This window comes from Sceloporus occidentalis, unplaced genomic scaffold (assembly GCF_023333645.1).
Source record: "Sceloporus occidentalis isolate IW3139 unplaced genomic scaffold, rSceOcc1.0.p SCAF_8, whole genome shotgun sequence".
In the NCBI taxonomy this organism is placed as follows: Eukaryota; Metazoa; Chordata; class Lepidosauria; order Squamata; family Phrynosomatidae; genus Sceloporus; species Sceloporus occidentalis.
Genome location: NW_028316988.1, coordinates 32,007,316 through 32,035,041, shown reverse-complemented (window position 1 = coordinate 32,035,041; position 27,726 = coordinate 32,007,316). Strand labels below are relative to the sequence as shown.

General features: G+C 38.9%; 1 protein-coding gene and 1 non-coding gene across 5 annotated transcripts; both read left to right on the top strand.

The window, feature by feature from the left end:
• Positions 1-27,726, top strand: LOC149308533 (AP-1 complex subunit beta-1). Of its 4 annotated transcripts, XM_089535922.1 has the most exons (23): positions 2-107; positions 1,456-1,509; positions 6,647-6,712; positions 8,277-8,382; positions 8,564-8,699; positions 8,829-9,074; positions 10,287-10,477; positions 16,973-17,194; positions 18,272-18,392; positions 18,495-18,590; positions 18,720-18,835; positions 19,238-19,403; positions 19,506-19,604; positions 21,971-22,230; positions 22,338-22,539; positions 23,336-23,356; positions 23,696-23,836; positions 23,907-24,052; positions 24,985-25,114; positions 25,218-25,302; positions 25,562-25,648; positions 26,282-26,436; positions 27,404-27,726. In XM_089535922.1, exons 3-23 carry the CDS (start codon positions 6,676-6,678, stop codon positions 27,476-27,478), a joined length of 2,838 nt encoding a protein of 945 aa, XP_089392048.1. In that variant the 5' UTR covers positions 2-107; positions 1,456-1,509; positions 6,647-6,675; the 3' UTR covers positions 27,479-27,726. The 4 variants fall into 4 exon arrangements, with proteins under 4 accessions (XP_089392051.1, XP_089392048.1, XP_089392050.1 ...); XM_089535925.1 differs by lacking the exon at positions 25,562-25,648 and having other exon boundaries at positions 1-107; XM_089535924.1 differs by lacking the exon at positions 23,336-23,356.
• Positions 24,556-24,651, top strand: LOC149308534 (small nucleolar RNA SNORD125). Its single transcript, XR_016282259.1, has one exon. It is a non-coding gene; the product is annotated as a small nucleolar RNA SNORD125 (small nucleolar RNA).

Here is a 27,726-nt window from a genome sequence, read left to right as displayed (position 1 = left end):
CATTGCGGGCTTGCTCCCCGTACTTCCGGTGTGGGCTGAGCCAAGAGAGGACAAGCGTCTGGATCTGGAGGGGAGCAGAATCAGCAGCAGCGTCAGCGCAGCTCCAGGTAGGGAAGGGAAGGGCGGCGCTCCCCCTGGCGGCCGAGGAGGGAAGGGGAAGAAGAGGCACCCCAATAGCCCCCTTCCCTTCCCTGCCTTTGGGGGAAAGATGGGGGGCAGCAGCAGCATGGACCCCCATTGAAATCCTTCGGGCCCTATACTGGGGCTCACCCTCTGTTTTGGGGGGAGAGGGCAGACCCCAATTCCTCCCCCCAAAGACCCTTTTCTGCCCCACTTCTCTGCCCCCTTTGAGCCCCATTTTCCTGCTTTCTTCGCTACATTCCTGCCCTCTTTCTGCCTCACTTTTCTGCCCTCCTTCCCTTTCTGCCCCACTTTTCTGTCTTCCCCACATTTCTGCGCAAATCCTTTTCTCTTCCTGCCCTCTCCCCAATTTTCTGCCCCGTCCCACCCCCTTTTCCTCTCTCATAATAATATATAATATTTAATAATAATATTATATAAAAATATTATTTTATATATATTATATAATATATATATATATAATTATAATATTGTATATTATATATAATATTATAATATATAATTTATAATATTATAATATTATAATATAATAATATTATATTATTATATAATATTATATAATATATATATTACAATGTATATATTTTATATTAAATTATTATATATATTATATATAATATATTAGAATATTATATTATATAATATTATATACAATATATAATTTTAGAATATAATATACATTATAATATATTCTAATATATATAATATTTTATATATTATATATAAAATCATATATATTATATATATTTATTATATCTATTAGAATATAATGTAATATTTATATATATAATATATATTATATTAAATTAATTAAAATAAATAAAACTCATTATGTATATATTCAAATACTTCAGAGAATTAAGGAATAATCAATCTATATAGGAATGTATGCAGGTTGGGTCTTATTATTTTGGAATCATTTATATAAATGAATTTCATGTTGATATTCCAAAAATCCAATGATAATAATAGTTATAATTATTCCAAAATTATTATCCGGTAGTTATGCCGATTATCTACTTGTATTTTATTTTATTTTAATTTACTTTATGCAAATGTTCCAGAATCCAAAAGGCGTTTTTGCGTCTGCGCAGGTGAGCGAAGGAAGTTGGGATGAAATGGCTCCTAAATTAGATCTTTGAGGAACTCAAAGGAGATTAAGTCTCCTTGGGAGCTCATAGGATCAATGCTGCTAAGGATCCTCAGAGGGAAACAGTATTGCAGGGCCTCCTTACGTCCCAGTTCCCAAATTAATTGGAAATAAATGAGCAAATATAATAATTAATATATTAATACGTTTTTCCTCTGACGCAGGTGTGTTATTAGCCGCTCGCTTAAACGCTTATACAGAACAAGAACCTTCTCCAGGTAGGCGGACATTAAAGGTCCTTATTTTTCTCCCTTTGTCAAACGACAAATAATAATAATAATATATATTATTATTATATCTTATAATATAATACTTATAATATACAGTGGGTCCTCGCCTTACGCGGGGATCCGTTCCGGATCCTGCCACGTAAGGTGAATTCCGCCTATGCTCAAGCCCCATTGTAAACAATGGGGCTCGTGCACGGCAGCGCGCAGGGCGCAACGGGCGTGTGCGCCCATTCAATTGAATGGGATGCGCCTTCCCGCATGCGCCCCGCGGCTTGAGCGCGTATGCTCAAGCTGCATAAGGCTAAAAATATAATAATATAAAATAATATTATATACAATTATATATTACATTACATTATATATTACATTATGGTTATAATAATATAATACAGTGGGTCCTCGCCTTACCCGGGGATCTGTTCCGGATCCCTCCGCGTAAGGCGATTTCCGCCTATGCTCAAGCCCCATTGGAAACAATGGGGCTCGTGCACAGTGGTGCAATTGAATGGGAAGCGCCGCCCCTTCCACCCCACGCCCGTCCCCACGTATGCTCAAGCTGTGTAAAGCGCGCCTGCGTATGATGCGGGCTCGCTGTAATATTATATAATATAATAATAATATATAATAATAATATATAACAATAATATATATTATAATATATAATAACATATTATTATATATTAATATGTCATAATAATATTATATATAATAACAATATATAACAATAATACATTATTATATATTATATATTAATATGTAATAATATTATATAATGTATATTAATATTGTGTATTATAATAATAATATATAACAATAATACATTATTATTATATATTATAATACTGTAGTATATGTTTTGTCCCAAGAGCAATACTATGGACTTTGGGTGTAGTAAGGCTTCTGGCTCTCAGGAACACAGCCAGAACAAAAGACTTGTCCACAGATTTCTTAAGTTTCAAAACTTTACTGGTTATAAATACAAAACATGAAACTGATCTCCTTTTCCTCAATAGTCCTTCCTAAATACCTTGTTCTCTCTTCTTGGTGGATTCTATCTTTCTTCTTCTGAGGTCTATCTTTCTTCTTTTGTGGACTTATCTCTGTCAAAGGAAAATACTCTCTCCAGGTCTGACTTGGCTGAAATCTTACTACACCAGGGGTCAGCAACCTCCGACTCCCGCAGGCCGAATGCAGCCCATGGAGGCCTTTTGGCTGGCCCCTGCCTGCCCCTGCCGCCACTGCCGATTGTGGTTTTCCCGGCTCCCAGGCGCCGCCATTTTTTTCAAAATGGCGGTGAGGTCGCGTGAGACTTCGCTGTCATTTTGAAAAAAATGTTGGCGCCTAGAGGCGAAGTCTTGCGCAACCACAAGAAAGGTCGCGTGAGGCTTCGCCGAGGCCTGCTGTGGCCGCTGGAGCCCTCAAAGAGGGGGAGGCCTCCAGCACTGGTGGCCCCCGCTGGCTTTTTTGCCGGCCTGTGACGGGGCCTGGGGCCCAGTCAGGGGCCAGCAAAGAGGGGGAGGCCTCCAGCACTGGCGGCCCCTGCCGGCTCTTTCCCGGCCTCTGACAGGGCCTGGGGCCCCATCAGGGGCTGTCAGAGGAGGAGGCCTGGCCCCCGGAAGGTGGAAGCTCCACCCCTGGCACACGGCCCCACCCCTGGAGGGTGGAAGCTCCACCCCCTGGCTTCAGTCCCCCAGTTGTCTGAAGGACAGCAACCCGGCCTCCGGCTCAAAAAGGTTGCCTACCCCTGTACTACACACTGAAACTAGCTGGAGAGCAGTGTTGCCAACAAGCCTCGAAGATAATTCTCCAAATGTTTGGCCCACAACTCACCAAATCCCCCATATCTCACCAAATATTCATTCACAATCCCCGAAAAGTCCCCAGAATCTTAATATGGCAATAAAACGTAGCCCTAATTGAATAAAAATAATTGGAACTTACTTTAACTCTCAAATTTACCATTAAAATCAAGCAAAGAATCTTTCAGTCCTTCTAATACTTTTAAGACGTTTATTTTGACATGAAGGGGGTCCAAGAAGCTTTGTGCCAAATAGAAACGTGTTCGGCTGCAACCGCACTGCAGAAATAATCCAGTTTGACACCCCTTTAACTGCCCCGGCTCAGTGCTAGGGAATCCTGGGAATTCTAGTTTTGTGAGACATTTAACCTTCTCTCTCCGCAAACTCTGGTGTGACAACAAACTACAATTCCCAGGATTTCATAGCACTGGGCCATGGCAGTTAAAACGGTACGAAACTGGATTGTCTCTGGAGTCTGGAGTGAAGATGCAGCCTGAGTTGGGTCCAAGACACACTGCAGAAATGATCCAGTTTGAGACTGCTTTAGCTGCCCTGGGTCAGTGCTAGGGAACCCTGGGAATGGAAGTTTTGTGAGACATTGAGCCTTCTCTATCAGAAAGGGCTCTGGTGCCACAACAAACTACAATTCCCAGGATTCCCTAGCACTGAGCCAGGAGAGTTAAAGCGGTCACAAACTGGATTATTTCTGCAGTGTGTTTTGGACCTTAGTTATTAAAAATGCTCAAGGTCCAATCCATACTGCAGAAATAATCCAGTTTGAGACCGCTTTAACTGCCCTGGCTCAGTGCTAGGGAACCCTGGGAATTGTAGTTTTGTGAGAAAGAGCTCTGGTGCCACAATGAGCTACAATTCCCATGCATCTGAGGAAGTACGCTTAAGTCTAGGAAAGCTAGGCTTAAGAGGGAGTCAGGGGCTGAGAGACTAGACGAGAGCCTTTTCTGAGGGTGGGGGCGGCAGCCACTCTCCAGTCCTCTCTCTGATTGGCTGAAAACGATTAGTGTGGGGTTGGTTGCTCTGTAGCCAGCCCCGCTCTCAGAGTCAGGGCTGGAGCTGATATAGGCAAAAGTCACCAAAAATGCACTGAAATAGAGCCAGGCACCAAAATCACATCAAAAGCTCTGAAAAGTCCCCGTTTCCGTGTGAAAGTCACCACATTGGAAACAGAGAGACAGTAAGAGACCCTGGGATTTCCCACAATCCTTGCCTTTCTTAAAGCTGTAGATCTCTATTTCCCCTTCTAAACTGATACATAGAAAAGCTAATATAATCTTAACTAAATATATGTCTCAAGATGCTCTGGAGGCATGACAGTATATAATAACATTATTATATGTTTTATATAATATGTAATAATATATTATTAGTTATATATTATAAGATAATAATATAATATTAATATATATTGTAATACAATAACATATAACAATAAAATATTATTATATATTATATAATAATAATATGTAATATATTATATTATAATAACTTAATAACATTATAATAATACAATAATAATATATTACTATTAAATATTATATTATAATAATATATAGTTGTTAGGGAAACATTCCCAATATGTTCATTTGAAAGGAGTGTCCTTCAGTGAAGACAGAGAAACCGAAATCTCCATAGGCAATACGCATTTTATTTGGCCAAGGCGACAGCACACCAGCAGATGGTGATAAAATGGCTGCCACGCCCAATAGCCATTTCCAAAAGGTTTTATAGTAAAACACAGTTCATTGTTTACATAGCATTAGCTTAATTGGCTATTTAGTACACACATGATTATATAAAAGGCAGTTAATTGGCTATTGTCTAAACAACAAATAATTGGTTGCGTTCACTGTCCACGCAATGGTCACGCATTTTCTTATTGGCTCTACATTTGCTATTACATTTGCTAGCAGTCTCAAATGCAAAGAGATACTAGCTAGGATGATCCTGTTCCCTTCAAGGCCACAGCAAAGGGAGAGCATTGTATTCTCAAAGCTCTGGCGAAGGGAGGGTGAGTGCGTGCGTGTGATGTGATGTGAGTATGTACGGTGGACACACACAGGAGCAAAAGGTAGGGGGCCATCATAGCCCATGTACACTTTACTCTGTAGCTCAGTCTATCAGTCTACTGTAACCACTGATTCTTTTGCAAAGCCATGTACAGAAGCAGAAAGCATTATTATGTCCCTCTCATAGTGATAAATTACTATTATTATTGTATATTATATTATAATTGTGAGACTTGGGATTGTTCTGACCAAAAATCCACGACAAACTTCAGTTAGATCAGAAAGTTTATTATAAGGACTAAGTAGAAGCATTCCTGGCCATGTCTTTGTTGAATCTGAAGAACTCCAAATAAAGACAGAACCTTACAATTCCCCAGACCCCTCCCTTTAAGTTGGTTCCCTTTGGTTCAGCCATTGATGTAGAATTTCTCTCTTTGTTCTGAAGGGGGAAAGGAGGGGGGTGTTTGGCTATTTGGTTCCTAGAGATCTAAGGCTGTATGCATCTTTGGTATCAGTTTCCCAACAACCCCTCATAAAACTGCCTAACTGCCATGCAATACGTGACCATCCGGCCCATTTCTCATGGTGGCAACCCCCCTATTCTCAAAGTGACTGTCTATCTATATCTCTACTTCCTCTCTCTATATGCGTATCTATATCTTCCCTATTTGTGGGTGAGAACCTATTCCCTGACCCCCACTCTGCCGTTTATCTATCTATCTCCCTATCTATCTATCTATCTATCTATCTATCTCTACAAACCTCATGGCAGAATACACCCTGAATGACTGACTGAAGGTGGATTCTGACAATAATATATATAATAATATACAATAATATATTATATAATAATTAATAATAATAAATACTCCAAAATGGCTGAGAGAGTGGCACCTTTGCTTTTCTGACGGATGCGAACTTGGGTTGCATTACGTGGAAAATCACAGTTTTTTAAATATTCGACGCAACCCAGATTTTTGCTTTTCCAGCTGGTTTTGATAGACTTTGTTTTTGGAGGGAAGCTAAAAGAGAGTGAAGGGAAGGAAGTGAAAAAGGATTGTATTTAGATTTAGGAAACATATTTTGTTTCCTGTTCCCTGGAAAGGAAGAGCTGTGCTCTTCTTTTGAATGAGTAGTTTTCTTGTGTTTGCTTTCCTCGAATTGCGAAACCGCGTGGTTCATCGTTCCGACTCCAAACTTAGCTAGCATTTCTAATATGGCAAGGATTCTCTGTATTCCTGCATGGCAGGAGGGATTTTTCAGGGCTATGCAGACGTTATAAACTCCCTTTTCTTTTTAAAGAGAATTTGCGCGGCGAAGTGGACGCCAAGATGTCGGATTCGAAGTACTTCACCACCACCAAGAAAGGTAAAAAGCCTTGTTTCCGCAAAGGGTTCAGCGTTCCTTTCCTCTCTAGGCATTTGTAGGTCCTCCAGTGCAACTCTATGGTAAGCATTGGCCGGGGGCTGACCATAGAATTGCCCTGGAGGACCTACAAATGCCTCTCTAGGTCCTCTCTAGGCCAGAGGTTGACCATAGACTCATGCAGGAAGGCCTACAGACGCCTAGAGAAGTGTCCTCTCTAGGAATCTGTAGTTCCTCCATTGCAACCCTATGGTCATAGAGTCGCACTGGAGGACCTAGAGAGGCATTTTCTATAGTACTATATAGAGATCTAAGGCTGTATGCATCTCTGTGGTCAACCTCCAATAGAGTAACACTGGAAGATGCCTAGAGAAGTCCTCCAGTGCAACTCTATGGTCAGCCTCAAGCAGAGTAACACTGGAAGACCCAGAAATGTCTTAGGAAGTGTCCTCTCTAAGATTCTAAGTCCTCCAGTGCAACTCTATGGTCATGACACCGAAAGACCTAGGAATGCCTAGAGAAGTGTCCTCTCTAGGACTTTCTAGGTCCTCCAGCACAACTCTATGGTCACATCTTCCCACAGAACAGGGATTCCCAACCTGGGGTTGCAACCCCTTCTTGGGGGTCGCCAGGTTGGGATTCCCCCCTGCCTCCCCCTCCTCCCTTTTTCCCTGCTGGTGTCAGGGCTAGAGCCGGCAACTGCAAGGAGAAAGGGCCGGGGTCGCCTCTTCCCCTTGCCTCCTCCCCACTGGTGCCCTCGAAGGCGCCCGCAAGGAGAAGGCGAGAGGACTGGGGTCGCCTCCTCCCTTTGCCTCCTTCCCCGTGAGTGCCCTCCAAGGCGCCTGTGAGGAGGAGGTGAGAGGGCTGGGGTCGCCTACTCCTCGCTGGTGCCCTTGAAGGCGCCCATGAGAAGGAGGAGGCGAGAGGGTTGGGGTCGCCTCCTCCCTTTGCCTCCTCCTTGCGGGTGCCCTCAAAGGCGCCCGCGAGGAGGAGGCGAGAGGGCTGGGGTCGCCTCCCCCTCGCTGGTGCCCTCGAAGGCGCCCGCGAGGAGGTGAGAGGGCTGGGGTCACCTCCTCCCTTCGCTTCCTTCCGCGCACGTGCCCTTGAAGGCGCCCGCAAGGAGGAGGCGAGAGGGCCGGGACTACAAACCTCAGCGGCCTTTGCGACCGGAAGTCCCGCCCCTTCTTCCCCGGTGGCCTCCCTGATTGGTTGGGAGGCTGGGAAGGGGTGGAACCTTCGGCCGCAAAGCCCGCTGGGGCTTGTAGGCAGTCGAAACTCCCGCCCCTTCCTCGCCTCCTAACTCATGAGGGGGGTCGCGGGCGGGACTTTCGCCTGTAATGGGGTTCGCGGCCCAACAAAGTTTGGGAACCGCTGCCATAGAATAACACTGGAAGACCCAGGAATGCCTAGACAAATGTCCTCTCTAGGAATCTCCAGATCCTCCAGTACAACTATATGGTCAGTCTCCAGCATAATCTCTCCCTGGAGATTCCTAGAGAGGACATTTTAATCAAACCCGCAAATAATCAGATCCGCGGATGTCAACGCCGTGTCTCTTATTTCCCAGGGGAGATTTTTGAACTCAAGGCCGAGCTGAACAGCGACAAGAAGGAGAAGAAGAAGGAGGCTGTGAAGAAGGTGATTGCCTCCATGACGGTCGGGAAAGACGTCAGGTAAGTGTGCTCCTGCCATTTTGACTCAGTGAGTTTTTGTCAAATTTGAGTAAGTGCGTTTGGAGGCTGGGAGGCCATTTTGACTGGGTGAGTTTTTGCGTTTCCAAAATGTATTGGGGGTCGCATCTGTCACGTCCGAATGTCCATTCCCCTGTAACGCTGTCCGCCCCTCACCTTCCAGCGCTCTCTTCCCGGACGTCGTGAACTGCATGCAGACAGACAACCTGGAGCTGAAGAAGCTGGTGTACCTCTACCTGATGAACTATGCCAAGAGCCAGCCGGACATGGCCATCATGGCGGTTAACACCTTCGTCAAGGTTAGTAGCCCCTTCCGACTCTAGGGTCCTATGTATTCCTGCATGGGAGAAGGAGGGTTGGACTCTGTGTTTTGGGTCACCAGACGTGGCTGGACAACTGACCGCTTTCTTCTCCGTTGTCCCCACCAGGACTGCGAAGACCCCAACCCGCTGATCCGGGCCCTGGCCGTGCGCACAATGGGCTGCATCCGAGTGGACAAGATCACGGAGTACCTGTGCGAGCCGCTGCGCAAGTGCTTGAAGGACGAAGACCCGTACGTGCGCAAGACGGCGGCCGTCTGTGTGGCCAAACTCCACGACATCAATGCCCAGCTGGTGGAGGACCAGGGCTTTCTGGACACCCTGAAGGACCTCATCTCCGACTCCAACCCCATGGTAATTCTCCTCCTCTACGCCGCAGGCCTGGACTCGAACTCGAGGCCCTTCCGCGGCTTGGACTTGCTGGTCAAGTCCAAGTTGCCCAAGTGGCTTAAGTCTGAGTTAATGGACCCAGATCTATGACGTCCTGATCTGGGGTTATGGTTACAGAACCCATGTGAACGTGGAAACACTGCACATCCCATGTTCCAGACGCCTTGTTGTTTCTCCCTTCAATCCAAATGTCCAGGGTTGTCCTGCCTAAGCAACGTATTTGACCGCTGGGATGTATATTCAATATATAAGTATTATATTATAGTATATTAATTATATTATAATATTAATTTATTACATTAATTATATTATATTAGCTTACTTGCTAATTAGCTTACTTGCTGTTCACCGCTATGATCTTTGGAATAGCGGTATATAAATAAAACAAATTATTATTATTATTATTATTATTATTATATTAATTATATTTTATTATTTTAATTATATTAAAATTTAATTATTATATTAATTATGTTATTTATATTGTATAATAATACTATAATTATATTAATTATATATTATTTTAATTATAATAATATAATTATTATTTTAATCATATTAATAATTAAATTAATTAATTTTATTTATTATAAGGGGTGGTCATCCAGGTGTTTTGGATGTCAGACTATTGCCCAAGATGGCCGAGGCTTTAGGGAGTCCATAACAACAACAACAACATAATTATTATATATATAATACAATGATTAATATAATATAATTAATATAATTAATAAATAATATAATAATATAATAATTATATTCATAATATAATTAAAACAATATAATGTAATAATATAATAAATAATATAATTAATATAATAATTATATTATTATATTTTAATAAAATAATATAAAAATATAATATAAAAATACTATATAATTAATATAAATATACTATAAATAATATAATTAATATAAATGTAATATAATTAATGTAATAATATAATTAATATAATAATTAAATTTTATTATAATTAATGTAATAAATAATATAATTAATATAATAATAATAGTAGTGGTAGAGAAGCGCCCAACGCTGGCGCAGCTCTGTTTCGCTTTCCACGTTTTTTAAAAACGGCGTGTAACGGAAGGTGTATCCTCCTGGGCTGACAATGCAGCATGTCTTTTTAATTGCGATTCACGCTACTGCTGATGATCATGGATTCCTCCGCCCAGGTGGTGGCGAACGCGGTGGCGGCGCTGTCGGAGATTGCAGAGTCCCACCCCAGCAGCAACCTGCTGGACTTGAACCCACAGTCGATCAACAAGCTGCTGACCGCTTTGAACGAATGTACGGAGTGGGGCCAGATCTTCATCCTGGACTGCCTGGCCAACTACATGCCCAAGGATGACCGCGAGGCACAGAGGTGGGAGCACGGCCTTAGGTTCCTAGAGAGGCTCCTTCTTTAGGCATTCCTAGAGAGTAGGGTTGCCATAAGTCAGGACCTCCAAACCGGGACAAATGTAGGACAAATGTAGGTCAACATTTTCAAATGTAGGGCATATTTTTAAAAATTGGAAGACACATGAAAAAATTTGATTATTTTCAAAATATGTTAATATAAATGCATGTTTCTTAGGCATGCTCAAAATGGAGGACATTTTGGCATTATTCCTAGACAGATGGCAGAAATGTACTTCCCTTTCTGGCCAAACCACCCCCCTCCTCATTCCAAAACACACGACAGCACATTTGGGCATTTCACATGGCTTTACTTAACATGGCCTCTTGCATATTTCAGAGGCTAATTCCATAACCAAACCCTTTGGGTTTAACACTGAACATGGGTTAACATGGCTATGCATATCGAACATGTCAAGGTGGTTAAACAAAAAGTGGATTTGCCCTCGGTTTCATAGAATCATAGAGTTGGAAGAGACCGCAAGGGCCATCCAGTCCAACCCCCTGGTGTCTTGCACCAACTATACTTCTCAGAAGTGTGTACTTGGTCACGGTACTTTGGTTTTTCTTCACTGCGCATGAGTATGTAAAAATCAGAGCAAATTACATTGGCCATGCCTCAGAGGTTTCAGCAGCAGCAGCATTAAAAGGAGAAAAAATACACAGAAAAGGCACTTTGGAAAGTCACACTGTCTCAGCTTCAAAAACAGTGGGCACAGGCCTATGAAGCTGACTGATATCAATATCACCACCACCACCATCATCATCACTAACAATGTTAAAAGAAAGCAAACTTGTTAGCATTAAAAGCAGAAAAAATACACAAAAAATAGACTTGGGAAAAATAAATATTGGAAAAATACACAGGGTCCAAATAAATATTAGAAAAATACACAAGGGCAAAATAAATATTAGAAAAAATACACAGGGTCCAAATAAATATTAGAAAAATACACAAGGGCAAAATAAATATTAGAAAAAATACACAGGGTCCAAATAAATATTAGAAAAATACACAAGGGCAAAATAAATATTAGAAAAATACACAAGGGCAAAATAAATATTAGAAAAAATACACAAGGGCAAAATAAATATTAGAAAAATACACAAGGGCAAAATAAATATTAGAAAAACACAAGGGCAAAATAAATATTAGAAAAAATACACAAGGGCAAAATAAATATTAGAAAAATACACAAGAGCAAAATAAATATTAGAAAAAATACACAAGGGCAAAATAAATATTAGAAAAAATACACAAGGGCAAAATAAATATTAGAAAAAATACACAAGGGCAAAATAAATATTAGAAAAATACACAAGGGCAAAATAAATATTAGAAAAAATACACAAGGGCAAAATAAATATTAGAAAAATACACAAGGGCAAAATAAATATTAGAAAAATACACAAGGGCAAAATAAATATTAGAAAAAATACACAAGGGCAAAATAAATATTAGAAAAATACACAAGAGCAAAATAAATATTAGAAAAATACACAGGGTCCAAATAAATATTAGAAAAATACACAAGGGCAAAATAAATATTAGAAAAATACAGAGGGTCCAAATAAATATTAGAAACGTACACAGGATCCAAATAAATATTAGAAAAATACACAAGGGGAAAATAAATATTAGAAAAATACAGAGGGTCCAAATAAATATTAGAAACATACACAGGGTCCAAATAAATATTAGAAAAATACACAAGGGCAAAATAAATATTAGAAAAATACAGAGGGTCCAAATAAATATTAGAAACATTCACAGGGTCCAAATAAATATTAGAAAAATACACAAGGGCAAAACAAATATTAGAAAAATACACAAGGGCAAAATAAATATTAGAAAAAATACACAAGGGCAAAATAAATATTAGAAAAATACACAAGGGCAAAATAAATATTAGAAAAAATACACAAGGGCAAAATAAATATTAGAAAAATACACAAGGGCAAAATAAATATTAGAAAAAATACACAAGGGCAAAATAAATATTAGAAAAAATACACAAGGGCAAAATAAATATTAGAAAAATACACAAGGGCAAAATAAATATTAGAAAAAATACACAAGGGCAAAATAAATATTAGAAAAATACACAAGGGCAAAATAAATATTAGAAAAAATACACAAGGGCAAAATAAATATTAGAAAAATACACAGGGTCCAAATAAATCTTAGAAAAATACACAAGGGCAAAATAAATATTAGAAAAATACATAGGGTCCAAATAAATATTAGAAAAAATACACAAGGGCAAAATAAATATTAGAAAAAATACACAAGGGCAAAATAAATATTAGAAAAAATACACAAGGGCCAAATAAATATTAGAAAAATACACAGGGTCCAAATAAATCTTAGAAAAATACACAAGGGCAAAATAAATATTAGAAAAATACATAGGGTCCAAATAAATATTAGAAAAAATACACAAGGGCAAAATAAATATTAGAAAAATACACAGGGTCCAAATAAATCTTAGAAAAATACACAAGGGCAAAATAAATATTAGAAAAATACATAAGGTCCAAATAAATATTAGAAAAAATACATAAGGTCCAAATAAATATTAGAAAAAATAAACAAGGGCAAAATAAATATTAGAAAAAATACACAAGGGCAAAATAAATATTAGAAAAATACACAAGGGCAAAATAAATATTAGAAAAATACACAAGGGCAAAATAAATATTAGAAAAAATACACAAGGGCAAAATAAATATTAGAAAAATACACAAGAGCAAAATAAATATTAGAAAAATACACAGGGTCCAAATAAATATTAGAAAAATACACAAGGGCAAAATAAATATTAGAAAAATACAGAGGGTCCAAATAAATATTAGAAACGTACACAGGATCCAAATAAATATTAGAAAAATACACAAGGGGAAAATAAATATTAGAAAAATACAGAGGGTCCAAATAAATATTAGAAACATACACAGGGTCCAAATAAATATTAGAAAAATACACAAGGGCAAAATAAATATTAGAAAAATACAGAGGGTCCAAATAAATATTAGAAACATTCACAGGGTCCAAATAAATATTAGAAAAATACACAAGGGCAAAACAAATATTAGAAAAATACACAAGGGCAAAATAAATATTAGAAAAAATACACAAGGGCAAAATAAATATTAGAAAAATACACAAGGGCAAAATAAATATTAGAAAAAATACACAAGGGCAAAATAAATATTAGAAAAATACACAAGGGCAAAATAAATATTAGAAAAAATACACAAGGGCAAAATAAATATTAGAAAAAATACACAAGGGCAAAATAAATATTAGAAAAATACACAAGGGCAAAATAAATATTAGAAAAAATACACAAGGGCAAAATAAATATTAGAAAAAATACACAAGGGCAAAATAAATATTAGAAAAATACACAAGGGCAAAATAAATATTAGAAAAAATACACAAGGGCAAAATAAATATTAGAAAAATACACAAGGGCAAAATAAATATTAGAAAAAATACACAAGGGCAAAATAAATATTAGAAAAAATACACAAGGGCAAAATAAATATTAGAAAAATACACAAGGGCAAAATAAATATTAGAAAAAATACACAAGGGCAAAATAAATATTAGAAAAAATACACAAGGGCAAAATAAATATTAGAAAAATACACAAGGGCAAAATAAATATTAGAAAAAATACACAAGGGCAAAATAAATATTAGAAAAATACACAAGGGCAAAATAAATATTAGAAAAAATACACAAGGGCAAAATAAATATTAGAAAAATACACAAGGGCAAAATAAATATTAGAAAAAATACACAAGGGCAAAATAAATATTAGAAAAATACACAAGGGCAAAATAAATATTAGAAAAAATACACAAGGGCAAAATAAATATTAGAAAAAATACACAAGGGCAAAATAAATATTAGAAAAATACACAAGGGCAAAATAAATATTAGAAAAAATACACAAGGGCAAAATAAATATTAGAAAAAATACACAAGGGCAAAATAAATATTAGAAAAATACACAAGGGCAAAATAAATATTAGAAAAAATACACAAGGGCAAAATAAATATTAGAAAAATACACAAGGGCAAAATAAATATTAGAAAAAATACACAAGGGCAAAATAAATATTAGAAAAATACACAGGGTCCAAATAAATCTTAGAAAAATACACAAGGGCAAAATAAATATTAGAAAAATACATAGGGTCCAAATAAATATTAGAAAAAATACACAAGGGCAAAATAAATATTAGAAAAAATACACAAGGGCAAAATAAATATTAGAAAAAATACACAAGGGCAAAATAAATATTAGAAAAAATACACAAGGGCCAAATAAATATTAGAAAAATACACAGGGTCCAAATAAATCTTAGAAAAATACACAAGGGCAAAATAAATATTAGAAAAATACATAGGGTCCAAATAAATATTAGAAAAAATACACAAGGGCAAAATAAATATTAGAAAAATACACAGGGTCCAAATAAATCTTAGAAAAATACACAAGGGCAAAATAAATATTAGAAAAATACATAAGGTCCAAATAAATATTAGAAAAAATACATAAGGTCCAAATAAATATTAGAAAAAATAAACAAGGGCAAAATAAATATTAGAAAAAATACACAAGGGCAAAATAAATATTAGAAAAATACACAGGGTCCAAATAAATCTTAGAAAAATACACAAGGGCAAAATAAATATTAGAAAAAATACACAAGGGCAAAATAAATATTAGAAAAAATACACAAGGGCAAAATAAATATTAGAAAAAATACACAAGGGCAAAATAAATATTAGAAAAAATACACAAGGGCAAAATAAATATTAGAAAAAATACACAAGGGCAAAATAAATATTAGAAAAAATACACAAGGGCAAAATAAATATTAGAAAAAATACACAAGGGCAAAATAAATATTAGAAAAATACACAGGGTCCAAATAAATCTTAGAAAAATACACAAGGGCAAAATAAATATTAGAAAAAATACACAAGGGCAAAATAAATATTAGAAAAATACATAAGGTCCAAATAAATATTAGAAAAAATACATAAGGTCCAAATAAATATTAGAAAAAATAAACAAGGGCAAAATAAATATTAGAAAAAATACACAAGGGCAAAATAAATATTAGAAAAATACACAGGGTCCAAATAAATCTTAGAAAAATACACAAGGGCAAAATAAATATTAGAAAAAATAAACAAGGGCCACACACCTCCTCCTCCTCTTCCTCATCATCATCCTCACCTCAGTGCCAAAGGAAATGGCCCTCTCTCCTCTGCTGCCTTGCTATGACCGGTCCACGTGGGGACCAAACAGAGGAGGAGCTCCTCCTCCTGAGGCTGGCTGACCAATGGGGGCAGACTGGGGCTGGAACAGCCCCGCCCCCTGCCAGCACTCACAGGCTCTGGCCTGCAGCAGGGGCCAGCTGTTCAGCCTTTGCACTGCCAGCCTGCCCTCAGGAGGAGGAGCTCCTCCTGCTTAGCCCTGCGTGTGGCCCTGAAAGGGCACGCAGCAGGGCAAGTAGAAGCCCTGGCAGCCGGCAAAGGCTGCATTGGGGGTGGCGGCCCCAGAGGCCTCCTCGACCCGGGAAAAACATGGGGCAACGAGGAAACCGTGCAGCGAAGCCCCCTAGTGGTGAAAAACCGGGAATGTCCCGACACCAGCCGGGTTATGGCAACCCTACTAGAGAGGCCCCTTCTTTAGGCATTTGTAGGTCCTCCAGCCTGACTCTATGGTTATGCTCCTATTGATATAGAGGACCTTAGAGGTTCCTAGAGAGGCTGCTTCTCTAGGCATTTGTAGGTCCTCCAGCCTGACTGTATGGTTAAGCACCAATTGATATAGAGGACCTTAGAGGTTCCTAGAGAGGCCCCTTCTTTCTCCCTTTGTAGGTCCTCCAGCCCGACTCTATGGTTAAGCACCAGTTGATATAGAGGACTTGAGAGTTCCTAGAGAGGCCCCTTCTCTAGGCATTTGTAGGTCCTCCAGCCCAACTCTGTGGTTAAGCTCCAATTGATATAGAGGACCTCAGAGGTTCCTAGAGAGGCCCCTTCTTTAGGCATTTGTAGGTCCTCCAGACTGACTCTATGCTTAAGCTCCAACTTGGTTTAACTATAGAGGACCTAGAGGGAAAACTTCTCTAGGCATTTGTCGGTCCTCCAGACTGACTGTATGGTTAAGTTGCAATTTACGTTGACTATAGAGGACCTTGAGGTTCCTAGAGAGACCCCTTCTCTTGGCATTTTAAAGTCCTCCAGTGGTCGGATGGCCTTTGAGAGGGATCCCTTCAAACTCTATGGTTCTCTGTATTACTGCATAGCAACTATAGGGTTGTTTGTGTTCCTGCATGGCAACTCTATGGTTGTTTGTGTGCCTGAATGGCAACTCTAGGATCCTGTGTCTTCCTGCATGTCAGAACAAGGGCTCTCCCCTTTCCCTTTCAGCATCTGCGAGCGGGTGACGCCACGCCTGTCACACGCCAACTCGGCAGTGGTGCTTTCGGCGGTGAAAGTGCTGATGAAGTTCATGGAGCTGCTCTCGAAGGACCTGGACTATTACGTGACTCTGCTGAAGAAGCTTGCCCCTCCACTGGTCACTCTGCTCTCGGCCGAGCCGGAGCTCCAGTATGTCGCCCTGCGCAACATCAATCTCATCGTCCAGAAAAGGTGGTCTCCTTTCATATATATATATATATATATAATACATAAAAACATAGATATATAAAAAAGAAACCAAAGAAAAATCATTTAGGCAAATAAACAATAATTTAAAAAAATCTTAATTAATAAACATATGAGAAAGAGAAAAATACATGTTATAGAACTATCAAGTGCACACATACTATATATAATATGTAATTATATATTATACTAATATATGCTAATATTATATATATATATATATATATATATATATATATATTAATATATGTATACATTAAACATATACTATTAATTTATATAATTATTTATTATATCAATATAAATAATTTATTATATATTTTAATATATAATATATATAAATAATATATATATACATTTATATAATTTATATAATATTCATGTATAGTATTAATATTTTAATTTATATAATTTGTAAATTATTAATATATAAACATATTATGTAATTAATATTATATATAATGTATAGATTATTAATATATAATTATGTTTTATATATATATATATATATATATATATCAACATATATAGATTATTATATATATTGATATGAAATTATATAATGGTATAATGTATAATATAATATAAAATATATTGATAGTATATAAGTATATAATAATAATAATAATAATGTATATAAAATAATATATATAATAAAATATATATCTTTAATGGCCCACTCTATTTGGATTTTGTAAAATGTGTTTTGTTGGGATTTTAATGCATAGCCTCATTTTAAAGGTGAGAGGGATTGAGTATAAATTTGGAAGACCATATTCTTATTTATTGCAATTTTATTCTGCTGTAATCTAATATAAATATAAATAAATTATTATTATTATTATTATTATTATTATTATCTTATATACAGTTGTATATAAATATACAGCTTTTGTTTCTGCTCCTATTTAGAATTGTTTTGATTCCTTTGCAAAAAAGCGGAATAAATTATATTAAATTAAATATAAATAAATTATATTAAATTATATTATTATTAATAATAATATTATTATTATTTTCTGGTGTATTTTACCCCTTTTTTTGCGTCTTTCCTCGCTCCAGACCCGAAATCTTGAAACACGAGATGAAGGTCTTTTTCGTGAAATACAATGACCCAATTTATGTCAAGCTGGAGAAGCTGGACATCATGATCCGCTTGGCGTCGCAGGCGAACATCGCGCAGGTACGCGTTTTCCGATAAAGCCCTGAAATTCAACGTACATTTTTGTATCCTGGCGCTGTCCAGATGCGTGAAACTGCCAACCGCTTTGTATTTTGACAATAGGTCCTTGCTGAGTTGAAGGAATATGCCACAGAGGTGGACGTGGACTTTGTGCGCAAAGCCGTCCGGGCCATTGGCCGATGCGCCATCAAGGTTGAGGTCAGTCTGAAGTGACCCTAAAGGTCATAAAGTCCAGCCAACGTCTGTCATATATCCCTGAAGCTCTTGGCTCGACTCGAAACCCTCCCCCTCCCTCACAAATTTTGTTGTCTCATCCTTTCTGTGCAGCAATCGGCGGAGCGCTGCGTCAGCACGCTGCTCGACCTCATCCAGACCAAGGTCAACTACGTTGTCCAGGAAGCCATCGTCGTCATCAAGGACATCTTCCGCAAGTACCCCAACAAGTACGGGAAAACGCGGTTTCTGCGGGAGAGGCGCAGGTTCTCTCTAGGAATCTCTAGGTCCCCCAGGGCAACTCTGTGGCCAACGTCTGACAGACACTGTCCATAGAGTTGCGCTGGAGGAGCCACAAAGGCCTAGCAGAGTGTCCTCTCTAGGAATCTCTAGGTCTTTCAGTGCGACTTTTAGTTAAAGTTGACCATAAAGTTGCCCTGGAGGAGCTACAAAGGCCTAGCAGAGCATCCTCTCTAGGAATCTCTAGGTCTTTCAGTGTGACTTTTAGTTAAAGATGACCACAGAGTTGCCCTGGAGGAGCTACAAAGGCCTAGCAGAGTGTCCTCTCCAGGAAACTCTAGGTCCCTCAGTGCTGTTCTGGTGCCTCTTGTCTCTCTGCCCATTTTGCGCAGGTACGAAAGTGTGATTGCCACCTTGTGTGAGAACCTGGACTCTCTGGACGAACCCGAGGCCAGAGCCGCCATGATCTGGATCGTCGGCGAATACGCTGAACGAATCGACAACGCGGACGAACTCCTGGATAGCTTCCTGGAGGGCTTCCACGATGAAAGCATCCAGGTCAGATGCGCAGGATGGATGGGCGACTTTAGCCCCTTCTTGTCATTGGGATGCCATCTTTTATTATCATTGTTATTATTATTATTTATTGCGCCAACGCAGGTGCAGCTCCAGTTGTTGACAGCCATCGTGAAGCTCTTCCTGAAGAAACCCACCGAGACCCAAGAGCTGGTGCAACAGGTCCTTAGTTTGGCGACGCAGGTATGGAAGACCTTCATTTATTATCATTATTATTATTGTTATTTTATTAAAACATAAAAATAAACAACCACTACTAACATTATATTACCAATTTTGCAACACATGACTTAACATACTGCAGCAAAGGACACTTCTCTAGGCGTTTTTAGTTCCTCCAGCACAACTCTATGATCAGCGTCTCCAGAAAGTTGACCATAGAGTTGCGCTGGGGGACCTAGATATTCCTAGAAGGAACACTTCCCTAGGTGTTAATAGGTCTTGCTGCACAACTCTATGATCAGCATCTGCCAGAGGTTGGCCATAGAGTTGCTGTGATGACTGGTCCTCCAGTCACCTGAGGACTTCTCCTGAACTACAAAGGGTTAATCTGGGAGGAGGTACATGCTAATGAAAGATGACATCACATGCTAATGAGCCGTGACATCATAGCTGATGTAAGGTCTAACTGACCAATCTGAGAGTAGGACCGGGAAGATTCAAGAACATTCCCTGAGGAACCTATAAGAATCCCCCGGGCCATGCGGCCTTCGTCTCTCCCTTTGTTCTCTCCTGGGGGGAACCAGATGGTGTCTCTTGGAGTCTGGGAGACACAGACTCAGGGGAATGCAGGTCGAGAGGCAAGGGGCCCTCCCTGCATCCATGAACTCAAAAGGACTGCAAATCCCATCACTGTGTGAGTAGTTAGGAAACGTGTTAGCTCAGTGCGTTTTAGACCTTTTGTTATTTTCAACAATGGCTTGTGTAGAATGAACTCTATAACTATGTTCTTGGACCAGCAAGGCAAGGGGGCTTTGCAAGAGTGATATAAATTCTTTCTATCCTATTCTATCCCTTTTTAAAATAAACTTCTTTCTTAAAAAGCATCTACTGTCTCTCTCTGCTCCTGTACACGTGCCTTAACTCAGTTACTGATTGCTCTGGGTTAGTACAGAAAGAAACTAGATCTCTCTCCCAAGCAATTCCCAGTGTGTGCTTGGGAAACATAGTTCATTGAATTCACTGGGTGGTGGCAGCTTAGGAAAAGGACCTCAAGGGATTGCATTCCGCTCAGCAGGGGAGTGGGAAATGGAGACCTAGGAGATCCTAGAAGGGAAAGTGTGACAAGAGGGGACTCCCTGGGAGTAAAGGGCCACGCACAGGGCTCCAAGGGCTCCAGGGAAAGGCTCCCCTCCAGTCATTATATGCTGGAGGACCTAGAGATTGCTAGAGAGAACACTTCTCTAGGCGTTTGTAGTTTCTCCAGGACAACTTTATAATAAGTGTTATTAATATTTATAATTATATATAATTAAAAATAACGTTATAAGTATATATTTATATTATGTTAATATATTGTAATAATTATAAATTATAAACCTATTAGAAAAATTATAATTGTATTTGATTTATTATGTATATATTTTACAAATAATTATAAATATAATTATATATAATTATATATAAATATTTATCAATATTTATTTATTTATAAATGTATTATTAAATCTCCTATCCCCTGTAATATATTTATTTATTTATTTATTCTTTATAAATTTATTATTAATTTTCCTATCATTCCCTCTAATAAATGTATTTATTTACTAATGAATTTATTATTATTATTATTATTATTATTCAGTCTATCCCCTCTAATAACATTATTTATTTTTTATCATTTATTATTCTTTATTAATTATTTATATTCATCATTATTATTAATTTGCCTTTTCTTCCCTCTAATATTTTTTTTATTTATTCTTTATAAATTTATTATTAATTCTACCCTCTAATAAATTTATTTATTTATAAATTTATTATTATTAATAATTCTGCTATCACCTCTAATAATTTTTTATCATTTATTATTCTTTATTAATTATTTATAAATTTAGTATTATTAATTTGCCTATTCCTTTTAATAAATTTATTTATTTATTTATTTATAAGTGTATCATTATTAATTTGCCTATCCTCCCCTCTAATAAAATTTATTCATTTATTTATTATTTATAAATCTATTATTATTGTTGTTGTTAATTCTCCTTCCCTCTAATAAAATGTTTTATTTCTTTATTTCTTATTTATAAATTTATTGTTATTATTTTTGTTATTATTATTATTTCTTCCCTTTAATTTATTTAATTTATTTATATTTTTATTTGTAAATTATTATTTTTAATTATTTATTATTTATTTATAAATTTATTATTATTAATATTCTCCTATCCTTCCCTCTAATAAAGTTATTTATTTATCATGTATTATTGTTTATTAATTGTTTATAAATTTATTATTTTTATTCTATCCTTCCATCGAATTTATTTATTTATTATAAACTTATTATCATTATTTATTAATTCTTGTATACTTCTGTCTTTGCTCTCCAGGATTCGGACAACCCTGACCTGCGCGACCGCGGCTACATCTACTGGCGCCTTCTGTCGACAGACCCGGTGGCGGCAAAGGAGGTGGTGCTGGCGGAGAAGCCGCTCATTTCGGAGGAGACGGACCTGATCGAGCTGACGCTGCTGGATGAGCTCATCTGCTACATCGGGACCCTGGCCTCCGTCTACCACAAGCCCCCCAGTGCCTTCGTCGAGGGCAGCAGGGGCGTCTTACACAAGAGTCTCCCTCCGCGCACAGGATCGTGAGTACGCCGGCATCTCAGACTGCGCCCTTGCGCAAAACGGTTGCAGCGACGGGACGAGATTCGATTCCATTTTACCTTATTTCTTTTTCTCCGTTTGGACCCAGGAGCGAAAGCGCGGAGAGTCCGGATCTGGCCCCGACAGGAGCTGCTCCGTCCGAGCAGCTGGAGGTCATCCCCACCCAAGGTGACCTCTTGGGTGACCTGCTGAACCTTGACCTCGGACCCCCGGTGGGCGGCCCACCCGTCGCCACTTCCTCCCTCCAGATGGGCGCCGTGGACCTCCTTGGTGGGGGCCTGGACAGCCTGGTAAGTCATGACCATTGTGTATCTTGTGTGTTGTCTTGCAATGCAGACCCACACTCTTTTCCCCATTGGCAAAGCAACCTCCAAGTCAGCGTCGGCCAGAGGTTGGCCATAGAATTGCGCTCGAGAACCTACAGATATGTAGAGACTTGTCCTCTCTAGGAATCTCTAGGTCTTCCAGCGCATCTCTATGGTCAGCATCTGCCAGAGTTTTACCATATTAGACCTACAAATACATAGAGAATTGTCCTCTCTAGGAATCTCTAGGTCCTCCAGCACAGCTCTGTGGTCAGCATCTGCTGGAGGTTTACCATAGAGGACCTACAAATACATAGAGACTTGTCCTCTCTAGGAATCTCTAGGTCCTCCAGCGCAGCTCTATGGTGAGCATCTGCTGGAGGTTTACCATAGAGGACCTACAAATACATAGAGACTTGTCCTCTCTAGGAATCGCTAGGTCTTCCAGCGCAGCTCTATGGTGAGCGTCTGCTAGAGGTTTACCATAGAGGACCTACAAAGACATAGAGACTTGTCCTCTCTAGGAATCTCTAGGTCCTCCAGCGCAGCTGGACCACAGAATTGTGCCGCTTGGAACGGACATAGAGTTATTCCTTTTGGGCTACCGTCTCTGCCCTTGTGGCTAGCGTCTGTCTGCCTGCGAATAACCTCTTTCTTTCATCCCTCCTTTTCCGTCTTTCTCCCTTTTCCTTTTTAACCTCCTCGTTTCCTGTCTGTCTCTCTCTTCCTTTCTCTCTCCTTCTTCGCATGCGGCTGGCTCTCCTCTCACTTCTGCTTCAAGATGGCGGACGAATCTGAAGGGGTATGGTTGTGCCCTCTTTCTAGCTTTACGACGTCAACCTTTGCCCTTTGAACCGCCCCCAAATTCACTGGAGGTTAGGGGCGTGAAAGCCCACTGTTTTCGTTTATCTCTAGGAACCTGTCGGCCCTCCTATGCAATTCTGCATGGAAACTGACCATAGAGTCGTGCTGGAAGGACCCACAAATGCCTAGAGGAGTGTTCCCTCTAGGAACCTCTAGGTCCTCCAGCAGAGTTCTATGGCGGTTTGCTGTTATGCGCAGTCTGATTTATAAATGGCGGTTCTGGGAACGTATCCCCCCTTGACCCGGGGGGGCTGACCTGTATCCTCTCGCCCCGCAGATGGGGGGGCCGAGCTTTGCTGCTCCCAGCGCCGTCATGCCCTCCAACCTGGCGGCGCCCATCGGCGGTGGTTTGGGTGAGCTCTTTGACTTGGCCGGCGGCGTGGGAGGCTTGTCCAGGTCCTACGTTGCCCCCAAAACGGTGAGAGGCAGGGAAATTGGGGGGCGGGCCAGAGATCGGGACCCTAACCCTAACCCTAATACTCTGATAGGTCTGGCTCCCGGCAGTGAAGGCCAAGGGCCTGGAAATTTTGGGGACCTTCAGCCGCCAGGCGGGCACACTTTCCATGGACCTGGTCCTCTCCAACAAGGCCCTGCAGGTCATGTCCGACTTCGCCATCCAGTTCAACCGGAACAGGTAAACATTGGCCCGCCTCCCTGCTTTCCTATCTGGGGGGAAATGGGTCTCTCTAGGCATCTGGAGGCCCTCTGGCGCAGTTACGGTCATAGAGTTGTCCATAGAGTCACACTGGAGAGGACCTTCAGATGCCTAGAGAGATGTCTTCTCTAGGCCTTGTCTACTACAGTCATAGAGTTGACAATAGTCACACTGGAGAGGACCTCCAGATGCCTAGAGAGGTGTCATCTCTAGGCCTTGTCTACTGCAGTGATACAGTTGACCATAGAGTCACACTAGAGGACCTCCAGAAGCCTAGAGAGGTGTCATCTCTAGGCCTTTTCTACTACAGTCATAAAGTTGACCATAGAGTCACACTGGAGGACCCCAGAAGCCTAGAGAGGTGTCATCTCTAGGCCTCGTCTACTGCAGTCAGCAGTTGACCATAGAGTCACAATGGAGGACCTCCAGATGCCTAGAGAGACATCCTCTAGGTTCTCATTCCTATTTGGGGGATTGGTTTTTGACAAGATGGCCTCTCATGATGACTCCATTCTTCCTGAAGAGCTAGTTTGATGAGCTGAATCCACTGAGAAGTTGGCTGAAGAGGCTGACCACCTGGAGCCCTCTTCCAGTGGTCAACATCTGCTGGACATTGGCCATAGAGTTGTCCTGGAGGACCTCTCTAGGCATCTCTGGGTCCTCCAGTGGTGAACATCTACTGGACATTGACCATAGAGTTTTCCTGGAGGACTGCTCTAGGCATCTCTGGGTCCTCCAGTGGTCAGCATCTACTGGACATTGACCATAGAGTTGCGCTGGAGGACCTACAAATGCCTAGAGAGGTCCTCCAACATAATGTCCGGCAACGTAATGTCCGAAGTCCGGACGTGGCGTGGGTCAGCTCTGTCCCCCTCCTTGATCGTTCCGCTCGCCGGCTACTCTCTCCTCAGTTTCGGCTTGGCGCCGGCCGCGCCACTGCAAATCCACGTGCCTCTCGCGCCAAACCAGAGCGTGGAGATCTCCCTTCCGCTAAACACCGTCGGATCAGTCATGAAGATGGACCCCCTGAATAATCTCCAGGTGAGAAATGTCCTCAGGTGTTGCGTTGTCTCTGGTGCTTTGCGCCGAAACATGTTTGTCGCTGTGACTCTCGTTTGCTTTGCCTCCCTTTTGTTTTTCCCAGGTTGCGGTGAAGAACAACATCGACGTGTTTTATTTCAGCACGCTTTACCCTCTCCACATACTCTTCGTGGAAGACGGGAAAATGGGTGAGTCGGCAAGGGGTTTATGGCACGGAAATGACGAGAAAAAGGACATAAGCGTTTGTAGGTCCTCCAACACAATTCTGTGGTCAAATGTCTGGCAGAGACTGACCATAGAGTTGATCTGGAGGACCTAAGAGAAAACAACACGGCGGACGTGGAGGATGCACCGTAATGGCCGCTGGAGCCACATTTTAGGATTGGGGCTGTTTGCGTTTTTCGGGGGTTTTTCTGTCGCTTGGGTTTGATGGCGTCCTCCTTTCAGAGCGGCAGATGTTCCTTGCCACTTGGAAGGACATCCCCAACGAGAACGAAGCCCAGTTCCAGATCAAGGACTGCCCTCTCGGCGCAGGTCAGCCGGGGGAGCCGCCATCTTGGGAGTGCACGGGTTGGGCGCAAACAAGGCATTAAGCACATAATGAAGGAGAATCTGTCTGTATAATTAATATATCATTATATTATTTTAATTATATTATTATATTAATATTTATTTTAATTATATATTCATTATATTAATTTATTATATTATATTATATTATTATATTTTATTTATATTAATTATATTTATTATTATATATTATTTTCATTATATTTATTATTATATTATTTTATTTTATTATATTTATTACAATTACATTATATTATTCATATTATATTCATATATTATTTCTGTTATATTAATTATATTATATTTTAATTAATATATTATTATATTTATATTACATTATTTTAATTATATTTATTATATTATTATTTATATTATTTATATTATTGTTTTCATTATATTATTATATTATTTTATTATATTATTTTATATTACAATTATTATTATTATTATTATTATTATTATTAAATTATTATATTATATATATTATTATATCATATTCATTATATTATATTCCAAAACACTTCTGATCCTAAGACCAGGAATAAATTATTATTATTATTATTATTATTAATTATTATTAATGGTGCCCCTATCTAGACGGCGTGAGCAGCAAGCTGCAGGGCAGCCACATCTTCACGATCGCCAAGCGGAATGTGGAGGGCCAGGACATGCTCTACCAGTCCCTCAAGCTCACTAACGGCATCTGGGTTTTGGCCGAACTGCGCATCCAGCCGGGGAACCCCCATTTCACGGTACCTTCGGCCCCTTGCTATTAAGATCTTTTAGGATGCTGGGATTTGCAGTGAGGCTGGACTTTATTGCATGTTATTTCTTTTAATTTTTAATTAATTTATGTTTAATTTATTTTTAATTAATTTATTTGTAATTTATTTGTAATTAATTTATTATTTATTAAATATTATTTATTGGACTTAAGGGTGGTGCTGGATGCTGGAAGTTATTGGAAGTTATTTATTTATTTATAGATTATTTTAGTTAATTTAATTATTTTAATTACTTATTAAATATTATTTATTGGACTTCAGGGTGGTGCTGGATACTGGGATTTGAAGGAAGGCTGCAGTTTATTGGATGTTATTTATTTATTTTATAATATATATGATATTATAATATATATTAAATAATACAGTGCGCCTGCGTCATATGCGGGCGCACTTTACGCGGCTTGAGCATATGCGCTCAAGCCGTGGGGTGGAAGGGGCGGCGCGTCCCATTCAATTGAATGGGCGCGTGTGCCCGTTGCGCTCCGTGAGCTGGCGCTTATTTTATTTTTAATTTTTTATTATTTTATTATTAAATATTTATTGGACAGGATGTGCTGGATACTGGGATATATTAAGATATTATATTAATATATATATTAATATATAGAAATATATAATATAATATAGTTCATAATATAATATTTTATAATATAATATAATTATATTACATAATATTATAATATAGACAGATAAGAAAAAAATCCCTGCATTTAATTACTAATAGAATATATACATTTAAAATATAAAATAATATATATTTAAAATATAAAATAATATATATATGTTTTATATTTATCAACATAATATATTTATTTAATAATACATAAAAATGTATTAATGTTTTAATTAATATATATATTAATATTTATTTAAGGGATATAAATCCCTGCCTTTTTGGTGACTTCCTCTCCTCCTTTCCCCTTTTCCATTCTAGCTTTCCTTGAAGTGTCGCGCCCCAGAAGTCACGCAACACGTCTTCCAGGTGTACGAAACCATCCTGAAGAACTGAAAGACCCATTGTCCTCCGTTCCCTTCTGCATCCCTCTCTTTCTCTGTCTCTTTCCTCTCTCCTTTTAATGGGACCATTTCCCCCTCCGCAAGCCATTGCCTCTAGGGATCTGAACATGAGACGCGCGCAGCCACCGCAAAAATGGCGCCGCTCTGTCCTACGCGGTCGTCTTTTTGCGTTGCCTTCTGGTCCTGCTAGCCTCCAGAACCAATAAACGATCAATACTCTCAGCGCTGAGGAGTTAAAAA